The sequence below is a fragment of the Trichechus manatus genome, unplaced genomic scaffold (assembly GCF_000243295.1).
Source record: "Trichechus manatus latirostris isolate Lorelei unplaced genomic scaffold, TriManLat1.0 scaffold00110, whole genome shotgun sequence".
Lineage (NCBI taxonomy): Eukaryota > Metazoa > Chordata > Mammalia > Sirenia > Trichechidae > Trichechus > Trichechus manatus.
In genome coordinates, this window is record NW_004444046.1 from 4968435 (window position 1) to 4983524 (window position 15090).

The 15090-nt window shown below is 35.6% G+C and overlaps 1 protein-coding gene across 1 annotated transcript in view; it reads left to right on the top strand.

Annotated features, from left to right (window-relative positions):
* The window catches only part of PRKCI (protein kinase C iota), an 84186-nt gene that overhangs the window by 61925 nt on the left and 7171 nt on the right, over positions 1 to 15090 (top strand). Inside the window, exons 9-15 of the mRNA XM_004383457.2 lie at positions 2604 to 2780; positions 3185 to 3282; positions 3953 to 4039; positions 5962 to 6097; positions 11143 to 11230; positions 12207 to 12332; positions 13798 to 13877. Coding sequence (XP_004383514.1) covers positions 2604 to 2780; positions 3185 to 3282; positions 3953 to 4039; positions 5962 to 6097; positions 11143 to 11230; positions 12207 to 12332; positions 13798 to 13877 — 792 coding nt within the window. The remainder of the gene's footprint in view (positions 1 to 2603; positions 2781 to 3184; positions 3283 to 3952; positions 4040 to 5961; positions 6098 to 11142; positions 11231 to 12206; positions 12333 to 13797; positions 13878 to 15090) is intronic.

The window sequence follows — 15090 nt, forward strand, 5'->3', positions numbered from 1 at the left end:
TGACTTTCTATTGAGTTGTCTAATTCTGAAATTTTATTGTTAATCTTCTGGATTTCTGATTGCTGTCTCTCTATGGATTCTTGCAGCCTGTCAAATTTGTCATTATGCTCTTCTCTGATCTTTTTAATTTCCTGTATTGTGCATTCTGCATTTTGCTTAATTTCTTGAAGAGTTCTGTGTGTTAATCTTTTGTGTTCTGCCTCCAGTAATTACAAGAAATTTTCCTCCTTTGGAAAGTTTCTAGATTCTTTATTTTGGGAGCTTGCTGAAGCCATCATGGATTGCCTCTTTATGTAATTTGATATTGACTCTTGTCTCTGAGCCATCAGTAAGTTATTATATTTATTTTATGTTTGCTTACTGTGTCCTAGCTTCTTGTTTTGTTTTGATATGCCCAAATAGGCTGCTCATGTGAACTAGTTTGATTATTGGTACCTTTGAAGGGCTAATGTCCTATCACCAGGTGGTTAGATCTGTTACTAGGTATGTGAGCTCAGGAGTCCACCCACTCCTCCTGTATGGATTCAGCTCAGGTGCCCAGGTAGATAGCCACCAAGTGTTTGGTGTAGGCTCTCACTTACAGTCCTAGACAGGCATGGGTGATTGGTGTAGGCACAGGCATCTGGTTGCAGCAGGGGGGACACACTCTGAGCAAGGCAGGGGGCTGACTGCCACTCCCGAGTGTCCAGGAGGAAGGCGTTTCCCTGTTCCCTAGAGTGCATAGGTAGGTGAGTGGGTTTTGCATCCAGACTATGAGCACCTAATGCTTTTGGCTGTAAGGGCTGGGGGGCACCTCTTATTCATGGGCACCTATCACAGGTGGCTAGGTGGCGTGGGTGGAGCCACCAGTTCTCAGGACCCTCACGTGGGTAGGTGAAGAACCCTGCTTAATGGGCAGAGCAGTGTCAAATGTCATGAACCTGCCACTTCACAGCTGCAACAGTTGACGTTAGACTTCAGGTATATACCCTGTTGTACTGCGATAATGAGGGCCTATGCTATTGAAATAGGCACACAAGCTTCTGCAGGGGAAAAGGCACTCAGAGTCTGTAGATCCTGTATGCCTGTGCCTAGGCAAAGGAGCTGTGCCTACCGTGGGTTCCTGGCTTAGGGGAACCTGCAGTTTATTTCCCCCTTGTTTGTTAATTTGTTCACTCTCCACGGCCGGGAGAATAGCTGAGGGCGTGTGACGGATCCTACTTCTGTCCCAGGGGACTTGGCAATTGCTGAAGCTGGTCTGGGACCCAGTGCAGAACAGGGAGCGGAGAGGTAAATTGGAGAGAAGTTTTTCCCTAAGAGAAGTATTTTTAATCCGTGCGGTAGGCCGTATGCAAGTACGTCTCTTTCGTGGATCGAGGGCTGCTTCTCACTGGTTCTGGGTGGCCGAGTAGACTCTCTTGCACTGGGTCTCTCCCGGTGCAGAAAACGAGCCTCCCGAGCGTCAGTGCTTGCCTCCCTCACTACTCTCCCATGAGCTGATCAGGCCTGAAGGGCTCAGGCTTTCGCTGGGTCAGGTCTGGCAACTTCTCACTGCTGCCAAACCATCTCTCTCCCCTCTGCCACTCAGTTGGGTTCCTCATCTTTGCCTTAGATGTTCAGGGCTCCTAGACTGTCATATATAATTGATTCACTTGTTTTTTCGGGTCTTTGTTTTAAGAGCATTCACTGGAAGTGTCTGACTACTCCGCCATCTTGGCCCTGCCTGCTTCCAATTCTTTAGGTGTATACCTAGGAGTGGAATTGCTGGGTCATACAGTAATTCTGTTGTCAGCTTTTTGAGGACCTGCCAAATTGTTTTCTACAGCGACTGTATAATTCTTCAATCCCACCGGCAATGGAGGAGGATTAGCATAGTGGTTTCAAAGTTCATCCACATCATAGCATTTATCAGAACTTCATTTCTCTTTATGGCTGAATTCTTATTAGTCTTTTGTGGAAATAGCTAGAAGCTCAAGTTTCTAGTTGTCAATAGATTATAAAGCTGACTTTGTCACCCATAGGACGTTGGTATTCTGTGGAAAAGATTGTCTTCCATTAGTTGAACTGCTTCATGCTTATTTTCTGCCTGCAGTTTCTAAAATGTCTCTGAATATGTCCTCTCACTAGCTCAGATTTCATATATTGTGCTTCCAGCAGACACTTTCATCTCGATGTCCCATTGTCACTTCTGACTTAGATATGAAACACCAAGCTCATTATTTTCAACAACTTCTGCCAGTCTTATCCTCTCTCCACACTATCTTCCCTATCAATGGTACCTCCAATCTCCTACTCACCAAAGTGTGTGTCATTTTTTTATTCATGCATCTCTGTTACCCTCATACCAAAAAGTTATCAACTCCTTTTTAAGACGTACTTAGTATTTCTCTAATTTCAACTCCCTCTCCATTCTCATCACCACTGTTCTGACCTCAACTCACAAACTCATCCTCCCCCTTAGGTAGTTAGATTATATGGTCTAGAATGATGTAAGAAGAAAAATATTAAGAGCTTAAATCATAAAATATTTTTAAATCATTACAGGTATAACTAGGTGTTAGAAATACAGTGTATTATGCAGAATATTTCCAGGTGTAACTCTTGGAGATAAATGTTCTCAACAGGCAATGAACACCAGGGAAAGTGGCAAAGCTTCATCCAGTTTAGGACTTCAGGATTTTGATTTGCTCCGGGTAATAGGAAGAGGAAGTTATGCCAAAGTGCTACTGGTTCGATTAAAAAGAACAGATCGTATTTATGCAATGAAAGTTGTGAAAAAAGAGCTTGTCAATGATGATGAGGTAAGCACAGTAATGTATTACTACTTCTAAACTCAGTACAATGTTCATGCTTTATTATTTCAGTCTACTTTTCTAAATATATGCTTCAAAACAGATTATATAAGAGATATTTAACCTGACTATTATTAGATTTTTTAAAAATAAAAATCAAACCACCTCATCAAGGGAAAGTACATGAGCTTTATAAAACTTTTCTAGACATTTTCATTGTATTAAAAGATTTACTAGTGGTGTTTTCTCTTTGTATATAAGTTGTTATGTCACGGTTATCAATGGTTTTGATATTAGAGTAGCTGGTAATAATTACATTTATGATAATTCAGTTGCTAAGAACAAATTTATCGTTAGATTTGATGATGCCATTTCATTTTGACATTATGTATTTCTTTTGTATTTTAAAATAGGATATTGATTGGGTGCAGACAGAGAAGCATGTTTTTGAGCAGGCATCCAATCATCCTTTTCTGGTTGGGCTGCATTCTTGCTTTCAGACGGAAAGCAGGTAAGATTGAAAGATAATGGCATGATTATTGGGCCTTACCCATTTGTATACTACATTAACCCTTCCTAGTATAATTCATGGAGTAGAAGTCATGGAGGACACAACAGTAGTATGCTTATAACTTTCTACAACTCCTATTCCAATCAGTGATAGCAGTTTGACATGGGTCAGCATTAGGAAATTACCTGCTTTAGGCAAAAAAAAAAAAAAAAAGCAGCCAGGTCATAGTTATGACAGTAGAAATCCAATCTTTTAAATAATCCTAGGATTCTACTTTTAGGGTTTATGGTTTCTCTAGAGTTTAGCTTAGGTGGAGAGGAAGGAGATCATGACTTCTTTATCTTAAGTGGCAGTTGAAAATTACTTATCTAGTAAATGCTAAAATTTGGGTTGAGAGTAAGTGGCTGTGGATTGCAAGTGGTACAACTTTAGAACAGAAGTAGAAGTTACCGAATTATCATCGTGTTGGTTTACTTTCTCATATCTGCTGTGATTAAACAGCTTTCTAGTCCTGCTGCCCTTTGTTTTCACCAAATTCCTGCCATCTTTGTTAAGGGTAAATCGTATAGAATGCTGCCTCAGTTGTGACTGATTTCTGTAGTGTTTAAAAAGCCAAGTTACACTGCCTTACTCTGGATCATGGTTTCATGGATCCTCTCCTGTGTTTTAGGTTGTTCTTCGTTATAGAGTACGTAAATGGAGGAGATCTAATGTTTCATATGCAGCGACAAAGAAAACTTCCTGAAGAACATGCCAGGTAAGTTGATTGTTTGTTTGTTTGTGTTGGATTTTTTGTGGGAGAGTGACTTTTATGTGCCAGTGGTTGAAAACAGTAAATAATTCATTTATTTTGATAGTAGTTAATTTTTTATAAGTATGTGGCGGCTGAGCTAAAAGTTAGTTTACATTACATTATAACTGTAATATGTATTTTATCATATACTTAGTGCTTCCTAAGGAATTGAAAGTATAAACAGTACTAAAAGGAAAACCTTTAGTGTACTACAACTGGTTATTTTCAAATATTTTGCCTGTTGTGCATCAGTTACTAACATAATTGATAAATTTACAAATACTTCTTACTAATCTTAATCAGTTTGCAGTTATCTCTATTTGACAGTTTTTCTTTAGAAGGTGTTCGTCTATATTTAAGAGTAATAAAACAATTCCTCTTAAATTATTATATAATTCTGACTGTTTTTCCTCTAATTATAATTTCTGAATTGTTCTGCCTTTGACTTTTTTTCTCTGTTGATGAATAAGAGAGACAAGCGTTAAATACTAATTTTGTGCCTTTAATTTGATATTATTATCAAAGACTATAAATTGTATGTTGGAGGAGTTAGGTGGGGAAGAATCATGAAATATTTGACTTTGTACTGATTGACTGCGACCTTGGATAAATGGTTTAATCCACAATGCCGTGTGTGTGGGACTTTATTTTTTATTTTTTTAAAATTCATAATTAGCAGTAATTCGTGCTTCATAAGAGTAATGCCAAAATGAAACATGAGTTTCTACATGCATGTAATTATTAAATGGAGAGCATAGGTTAGAGATTTCATTTTAAAAATTAATTTATTTAATAGAAATCTATTTCCTGTCAAAAAGAGAGATGCCCTTGAATTTGATAAGATTGTGTAAACCATACTAATCTAATATTAAGCCCATACTTTTTTGTTAATTTTAATTTTGTTTATTTATATTTCGGCTTTATCAAATGGTCACCCTTCACAGCAAAGCCACAGATGATATTTTGAATTGTGAACATAGCCAGTATTTGTTACCTGCTTTGTTCAGTTGGGCTTGGGGGAAGTGGTTTGGTTTTTACTATATTCAAATGCGAGTTCTAGTTTTATAATATCTTTGCTTTTTTTAGGAAGCAAAGAGCCAAAGAAGGGCTCGAGCTCCTTGAGCATAGAATTAAGTAGCTAGAAGGTGTGCATATGTACCTCTAATCGGGATCATGATAACATGCCACCAAAGTGGCCATAAACTACAAAAAAAGTCTCATTATTGTTTTAATTTGTACACTTCATAACAAGGATAAAGTTTGTTTATAATTTAGTTTCACTTTTATTATTTAGGCCAGAATTTCTGATTATCACCAGTAAGCTGGTGGTGGTTTTAAAAAGTGCTTTCTTTAATATTAAATTTTATGAGTAGCTTTTAATTCCTTTTCTAAGATCTTAGTATGGATTTATAGTTTGAGTAGTCAACTTTTAGTATTCTTCCTGTTCTAGACCAGTCAGTGGTTCTTAGCCTTTTTGGGTTCATTGGTCCCTTATAGAAGTATTGAAAGCTGTGGAAACTTTCTAGAAAATGTGCATATGCTTTACCTTCACTTAGAGGAGGAGTATGGACTGGCTCGAGTCCATCAAAGGACACAGATTAAAAACCCCCGTTTCAGACTTTCAGGTTATTAGCTTTATGAAAAATCTAAGTCTAAGCTAGACTGAAACTTTTATAAGTGTGTTTTGGGCTCCGATGTTTTAAAGTGGTACTTCAATTTGGTTTTCAGTGTTAATCCTAAAAACATCGAAAGGAAAAAAATCTTTAGACATGATTTTTACATTTCTGTTTGCAGGTGGGAGTAGGCCCTACATTCCTTCCTCTAACAGCCTATCATAACGTAAATATGTGACTCAAATATGCCCTTTTTTTAATTTTATTTTTTAGATTTTACTCTGCAGAAATCAGTCTAGCATTAAATTATCTTCATGAGCGAGGGATAATTTATAGAGATTTGAAATTGGACAATGTATTACTGGACTCTGAAGGACACATTAAACTCACTGACTATGGCATGTGTAAGGTGAGGAAAAATATTTCTAATTATGAAGAAGGTCTTCAGCAACTCATAGTGCAGTCTTAATAAAAAAAAAACTTCAGGTTTAAAGAAATGATTGCACACAAATTTACTTTTTTCTTAAACATTTGCTAAATTCCATATACTGTGAGTGTTACATGGGCTATCATAAGAGTTGATTTCTTCTTGTCTGTAACTTTTTTTAAAATTGTTGTAACAATATATCTAACACCATTTGCCAATTCAAGGTAATTTTTTGTTTTGAAAGTTGTGACACAATTGAAGAAAATTTAGAAATAAAGATTGCCTGTGATTCCACTTCCTTAACACAATTACTTGGATATCACCTTCCAGTTTTGCCATTTAGTGACTCTAATTAAATATGGCTTTCAGGATTTTCCTATAAAATCTATCATTTTATGTATTTAAATTTTAAACATATGATCTAGAGTACAATAGAATAAAATAAGAATTTTAGTTACTTTCAGAAAGATAGGATGTCTATTTCTTGGTGTTTTATCCTTTTGTAACAGTGCTTTATATAAAGGTCTGTTCTTTCCCCACAAAATGTGTGGAAAACTACTTTCTTTGTTAAAGTAGCTTGGTACAAAATTATCCTCACACAGTCAGTAATATGGCAACAAGCATGCTAATGTGTGAATTGCTTTCCCCGTTCACCTGAGGGAAATGTCAACTCCAGAGCCGTGCTGGAGGTGATCTAAATACTGACATTAAGTAAGACAGTGTAAGAGTACTGGAGATTTAACCTTCAATAACGTAACTGTTCAGCATATGTTAGAAAATAAAATCTTGAATTACTTTTGCTCTTATGTACAAAATGTAAAGCCATTTTTCTTATGATATTCTTTGAATTTTTGTTATATAAATTTTTAATAATAAACAGAGAGGCTAGTAAATTAACCCCTGAGTACCCATCACACAGATTTGTATTTCCTTTTTGATCTTGTGTCATTTTACCCCACTGGATTTATTTCCCTTTCCAAAAGAAAAATGACAATAATAAAGGATTCTCGTAATTCTCAAGAGAAAATTTGTTGTTGTTAGTTGCTCTCAAATTGATTCCAACTCATGGCAACCCCATGTGTGCAGAGTAGAACTGCTCCATAGAATTTTCAAGGCTGTGACCTTTCAGAAACAGATCACCAGGCCTGTCTTCTGAGGCACCACTAGGAGGGTTCAAACCACCAACCTTTTAGCTAGTAGTCAAGCATTTAACTTTGCGCCACCCAAAGACTCAAGAGAAAATAAAACTAAAAACTATAAAGAATGTTAACCTTGTTATAAAGTGTACAGATTAAAACAATAATGAGACTTTTTTTGCATGTCAGATATTGGTTTTAAAATTATAATAGTCTGTATTTACAAGAGTTTAATGAAATGGGCATTCTCATACGTCATTGGTGGGTGTAAAAATTGTTATAACCTTTCGAAAAGCTGTTTGGTGGAATGTATTAGGAACTTAAAGATGACCATATCTTTTGATCCTGTAATTCTGCCTCAGGCATATTCTGAGTACATATTTTGGACTATGAGTAGAAGTTTATGATCAAAATTTTTTATTCTAGTTTATGATAAATATTATAGATAACCTAAATGACCACTGATAAGTAGAATAAGGGAAATTATGGAATGACCACAAAACATGGCATTATGAAGCCATTTAAGATGTTAACAGAAAATTCATAACAATGTAAAATACTTATAATGTAACATGAAGTAAAAATTTAAAGAATAGAATCGTCTCTGTAGTTAGGTAGCATGACACGTTTATTCTGCTTACTTTTCTGTATTTTCTAAGTTACTGTACTGAACAATGAGCATGCATTACTTAAATAATGAGTATATAATAATCACAAGAAAGAATTAAAGGTTTTCTTTTCTTTATCCAAGAAGATTTGGGAATCCTGTTTTGCTTGGCAGATATTATTAGAGAAAAATTACTTAATATTTTGTTACTCTCATTTAAAAATAATACTGGTTTGTTACACATTCTCATTCTTTACAGAAATCCTCAGTCAAGTTTGTCAGGATCTTTGATAAACCTCAGTGATATTGTTTAGTAGGTCTTTAAACTGGTTTTCCTGCCTACCTCCCTTTCTACCATTCGCCCTTCTCCAGCAGCTGCTTAGTTTTATTAGTGGGAAAAGACACAAGGATTAGAAGCTTTTTCCAAAGACTTGACTAATAGTACTTTGTGTCTTTTCTCACTACCACCTGTACACCCTTGTGATGTTGAGATTTATGAGAAACGAACCCCCCCAAAGTTTGACTGCTCCCATCTTATGACTAAAAGTCAATATTTAAACTTAAAGTCTGCAAATTTTTAATATCATGCAAGTATTCAATGAATTTCTTTTGCTTGTAAAAATTCCTCGTGAAATCTGAAACACTAAAATTTTTTTCAGTTTCCCCAGAAATACTCCTTCAGGTTTAACTAAATTTCTTCAGGTTCTCACTACATGCTTTTAAATAAAGAGTGCAGAAGATAGTGATGACCAGAGGCATATGAAAACTTGAATTAATATCTTCAGACTTAACATTTAAAACGTTTTATGAGCATTGCTTTTATTGAACGAAAACCTTTATGAATTGATGTGATTTTAAGTCTATTTTTTCATCAGTAGAAAATAATAATATCTATGTTATGGTATAGATAATTTAGCTGATGGGCATAGGTTCAGGGATTCAACAAGTGAATGATTTAGCATAGCTCTGTTACAAGTCAACGGACTGAATCACTTGCTGTAATTGCCTTGAAAATGCATGTCATTTATCATAAGAATGTATGACAAGCCATTGCCAACACTATAAAACAACTTAGAATTGCATTAATATTTCTTAGTATATAAAAATTATATACATATGTATTCCTATTAGGAATCATAAAAAATCCTTGGGGTTTCAACATATTACTAAACATTTTTTCTAGATGTTTATAGCAGTGTTGTTTATAGCAGTTATATATAATATACCTGTTGCCATCCAGTCAATTCTGACTCATAGTGACCCTAGAGGACAGAGTAGAGCTGCCCCATAGGGTTTCCAAGGTTGTAAATCTTTAGGGAAGCAGACTGCCACATCTTTCTCCCACGGAGTGGCTGGTGGGTTTGAACTGCCAATCTTTCAGTTTGCAGCCAAGCACTTAACCACTGTGCCACCAGGGCTCCTGGTGTTTATATGAAACCAGAAAACCAAATCCATTGCTATCGAGTTGATCTTGACTCATAGCGACCCTACAGGGCAGAGTAGAACTGCCCCATAAGGTTTCCAAGGAGCGGCTGGTGGATTCGAACTGCTGATCTTTTGGTTAATAGCCAAGCTCTTAATCACTGGACCGCCCATGCTCCAGTATTATATATAAAAGGGTAAAATTTGAAGAAAAATACTTACATACGCTATGCCCAGAATATCTCTGGAGGGACACATAAGAACCTTATAACAGTAGTTGCCTCTGGGGAACAAGAACTACATGAATTGAGCAGGAATGGGAGGAAGGCTTGATTTTCATTGTATACCCTTTTATTTATTTTTTCCTGTTTGCAATTTTGTATCTTATAATCTAACATTAGGGAAGTAGTTAAATTGTAGGTACATATGTTCAGATGAATTTTTATGGAGTCATTAATAAGAAGTCTGATTATATAGGAAATGCTTATAAAGTAAAAAAAGCAGATACTTAATGGTATATATAATAATTACTTTGCTTTTTTTAAAATGCTTTTTATTGTTGTTTTTTTATTTAATTGCCTTGTAACCAGAGAATGATCTGAATGATAATCTGTTTTTTGAAATACATTGAAATTTTCTTTATGATTTAGTATTTGGTCAGTTTTTGTAAATACCTTATGTGTACTTAGAAAGGATATATAATCTCTGTTTTTGCAAGCAGAGAGTCTGTCTTTCTCTCTACTGCAGTATATATAGATATGCATGTTCTATATGTATATATATTCTATATGATATATACCTATACTAACTCTAGCTTTTAGCCAAATCTTTCTCTGCTTACTAATATTTGGTCTATTTGATCTATCATTTTCTGATATAGATGTGTTAAAATCTCTTACCATGATTGGGGATCGCAAAATTCTTCTAGTAATTTTATCCACTTTTATTGTTATGTTTTGATGCTATGTGTTAAGTGCATACAAGTTTATATTTGTTATACTTTCTTGCTGATTGGTGTAGTTAATAGACTACATTTATTATGTAGTTTCTCTGTTTATACCTATTAGTGCATTTTGCCTTAATTTTCTTTGTCCTGTAGCTATTAAAATACAAAACCAAAAAAACCTGTGCATTAGGAAGAAAGGCCGGAAGGAACACACCATAATGCCAGCAGTGTTTGTGTTAGGAAGTGGGATTTAAAATGATTCTTTTCTTTATGAAGTATGATTCATTTTACTCATGTAATTTAAAATTCTATATTAAAGTTCAATTTGAAGAATATAAATTATTTTAAATGCAATTTTTATTTTAATTGAACTGACTTTTATGAACATCTATTGAGGATAGATTTTCTTTAAGTTATTTAGTGGTGATCTATGATCTTAATCATATAGGTAGTTTTACTGGTGATACAGTATTTAAGCTTGACATTGTTGTTTGGTGCCATCGAGTCAGTTCCACTCATAGCAACCCTGTGTACAACAGAATGAAACACTGCCTGGTCCTGCGCCATCCTCACAATCGTTGTTATGTTTGAGCCCATTGTTGCAACCAGTGTGTCAGTCCATCTTGTTGAGGGTCGTCTTCTTTTTTGCTGACCCTCTGCTTTACCAAGCATGATGTCCTTTGCCAGGGACTGGTCCTTCCTGATAACATGTCCAAAGTACATGAGATAAAGTCTCGCCATCCTCACTTCCAAGGAGCACTCTGGCTGTATTTCTTCCAAGACAGACTTGTTCGTTCTTCTGGCATGTATTACCTGTAAAGTCTGAGCTTATATGATAGCTGATACAAAAGAAATGAATTTAAAACAGAATTTTGGATCTTATTTTTTCTTTCTTTCTTTTTCTTTTTTATAAAAGGAAGGATTACGGCCAGGAGATACAACTAGCACTTTCTGTGGTACTCCTAATTACATTGCTCCTGAAATTCTTAGAGGAGAAGATTATGGTAATAAATAGATGGTATTTTAGCTGTATGCTGAATGGCTGGTTGAATGTGATACCAACTAAATCATAGTTAATATTCTTAGTATAAACTTTCTTGATCCCTTTAAAACGTAAATGAAGACCCCCAGACTCTGAAATTAGAGACAGTGGGTCCTTGGCACTATTTGGAGGTACAAATTTGAATAATATTTTATTTGTGGCAAATGATAAAGAGCGCCAGGCACTATCCTAAGCACTTTACATATGTTAATAACCCTATGAGGTAAGCACGGTTAATCCTCATCTTACAGATGAAGAAACTGAGGTACAGAAATGTAAATACCTTGCCCAAGGTCATACAGCTAGAAAGTGGCAGAGCAGAGATTCACACCTCAGCAATGTGACTCCAGAGTTATGAACCTCTGGAAGATTGTTCAGATTTCCTGGGATGTTTGCCCAGAAATCTGAAGGATGGTGGAAAGATTGACTCCTTGTCAGGAACCAGAGGATACATTTACCTTAAGAAAACATTTGGCTCCTTGGGTTCTGGCCCTTGGATTTCAGCAGATGAAGAGGAAGATGTGGTCCTTCTGACAGTTGGTCACAATCTGATTCCAGGGTCCTTTAAGGATCTTTAATCATCTAGCAAAAAATCAAGTTTCAGACCAAAGGAAGTTATTCTCAAATACACTTTAGATACATCCTCAAAACAAATTATTAGCTGTGGGCATGAGTCTGATATTACAGGCATATTTGGAAAAAGAAACTAATGTTTCATTGCCCATAATTTTATATTTAAAGTTATATTTTAGGTACCTACCCTTGTTGATAAGCGAAGTACTCTTGTACTTCTGAATGCCTCCCATGATAGTTATAATACTTTTGGAGTTTGCTTGTTTATTATGTTTATTTTTTCATTATACGAGAGATTGAATCTTAAATTACATTCAAGAATGCAGAGTGGATAATTTCATCACTTTAAAATTTCTTTTCTGAAGGTTTCAGTGTCGACTGGTGGGCTCTTGGAGTGCTGATGTTTGAGATGATGGCAGGAAGGTCTCCATTTGATATTGTTGGGAGCTCTGATAACCCTGATCAAAATACAGAAGATTATCTCTTTCAAGGTAATTTGCAGTATTTTATATAGTTTCTCTGTGAATAATCATTTTATAGAGCACAAATGTGGACGGTCAAGTTAGTGCTTTGAGTAGGCAAAAAGGATAATCTGGACAGTATACTCCTGGCTTAATGTGTGAGATTTTGAGTCTTTTTTGTTACATCCTTTCTACTTCTGTAGTCTTCAGTCCCATTTACCAGTTACCTTCTTATACTCAAAAAAAAAATAACAAAGAGACTTCTTTAGATTGTATATCACAAAGAGAGATTGGGGGAGTGAATCCTGTGGTTAGAGAGGACAATTCTACGTGTGGACCCTGAGGCTGAGTACATAAGTCCAAGAACAGTATAGGGGAAAAGTAGAGTACCAAGAAGATAAAACGGGTCAGAAGGTGAAAAAAAGACTCCACGATTGGAAATACAAAGCATTGAACAGAATAGAAACAAGAAGACAAGCACAAGGACTCCCTAACATACAGTCCAGAGAAGTACTAAGACTCTTTGCCATAAAACTCTACATTTAATAAGTACAACCATCAAAGGCTATGAACTATGAATATACACTGAATTTAATAGATAACCCAAGTGGCCAGGGGATAGTGTGAAGACGTTCAACCTTTCAGTAATTAACCAGTGACTAGGTGCTGTAGGGAAACCCTGGTGGCGTAATGGTTAAGAGTTCAGCTGCTAACCAAAAGGTCAGCAGTTCAAATCCACCAGGCGCCCCTTGGTAACCCTCTGGGGCAGTTCTGTTCTGTCGTCTAGGGTCGCTATGAGTCGGAATCGACTCGACGGCAATGGGTTTAGTCGCTGTAGAGTCGATTATGACTCATGGCAACCCCATGTGTGTCAGAGTAGAACTGTGCTCCAAAGGGTTTTCAGTGGTTGATTTTTCAGAAGTAGATCGCCAGGCCTTACTTCTGTGCAAGTAATTAGAGGTATGTAAATTAAACAGTAATGAGCTACTATTTCATACTCATACATGTGGCAAAAATTTTAAAGTATGATAATACCAAGTGCTGGTGAGGATGTAGAGCAACTGGAACTGTCATAGACTGTTGGTGGGAGTGAAAATTGACACAGCATCTTTGGAGAATAATTTGGTCATGTCCAGTAAAATTGGATATAATATTACATGCAATAATTCATGCTAAGGACTGTTCTAGCATCTTACTCATTTAAACTTCATAGCAGCCCTATAAAGTAGGTATTATTTTTATCCCAATTTTTACAGATGAGAAAACTGACACAAAGGTAGTCAAAGAATAAAACATATGCATGGAAATAATAAAACAATTTCAGAATAGAGATTATCTCCAATAAGGAAGGAGAGGAATGGGATTGGAAGGGTACATGAGGCACTTTGGTTGTGTTATGTGATGTCTTTGCTGAATGCCTTAAATATTTCAGAATAAAGATATAAGATCAAAACCATGGTAAAGTTAAATATAATGCCATAATTTTATCTTTTAGTTATTTTGGAAAAACAAATTCGCATACCACGTTCTCTCTCTGTAAAAGCTGCAAGTGTCCTGAAGAGTTTTCTCAACAAGGTAGAGATCATGTACATAAACCTTTTGTGATATATCTCTGTCTATATGAATGGAACTGTTTATACAAGGCAACATAAAATTCCAAAACAGGAGAGTATTTAACTTTTTCAGTTAGATCTGGAATTTGGCTCTTAACCAAAGAGTAATCGACAGCATTAGATGCTGGGATGAGCTGTCTTTTCTGCTTTGCCCATGTAGTTTGTCCCCAACTATGTATTACATCTGGTGTTTTTAATGTAAGTGATATCTACAATATACGCAATTAGGGAAAAACTGAATCTTTGTGAATAACCTCATTATACTTCTAGCTCTCTCGTTCATAATTCTTTGGATCATTATCCATAGAATCTATTCATTACCATATATTTATTGAGCACTTGGGACAGTGGTGTTCCCTACAAGTTCTCATATCATACTCTATAATCAGATAAAAGTCAGAAGAGATGAAATGTTCTCTTTGGCTCTTAAGAAATCTACACATTATTCAGTTGTTTTATTGCAGTTGGAAGGTTAGAAGAATTTTAGGATCTGTCTAGAATTATGATTTTGGTAATCATAAATCTTTAAATAATGGCTGAGTAGAAGGAAAATTTATGCATATTTATCTCCTAATGTAAACAGATAGGATAATAATAAAATAAGAAATCGAACCTTGTTCGATTTAAACATGAAACCTAATCTTTAACACATTGAAAAGTGAAGATTAAAAGTGTTAATATGCAAAATAAAATGTCTTTTATCAGAAAAAAAAAAGGGAACATGTTCTTATTCACAGTAATGAATAAGCCAGGATTTTTTTTTTCTCCATCTGTTTATTTGTTTGGCATCTCTTATCAAGTCATTTTAGGCAATAGAGAATAGAGCAATATTTTCCAAACTAGCATGGGTAAACAAACAAACAAAAACACCTGGTTGGTTGGTTTTAGAAATCAGGGAGTCTTGGCTTTTTACCTCCAAAAGACTGCTTTACATTCAGGATCAGGTACTAGAAGGGCCAAAATACATAGGCAAGCTGTATGGCCAAGGGGCCCAGATTCTCATGTCACCAACCCTGTTGCACAAAGATTCTCCCTGAGCTTAAAACTATAGGATCGTGAAATGTCTCTTTCTTTTTAATTTTTTTTATTTTTTTATATTTTATTGTACTTCAGGTGAAGGCTTACAGAACAAATAGTTTCTCATGAAACAGTAGTACACATGTTGTTTTATGACA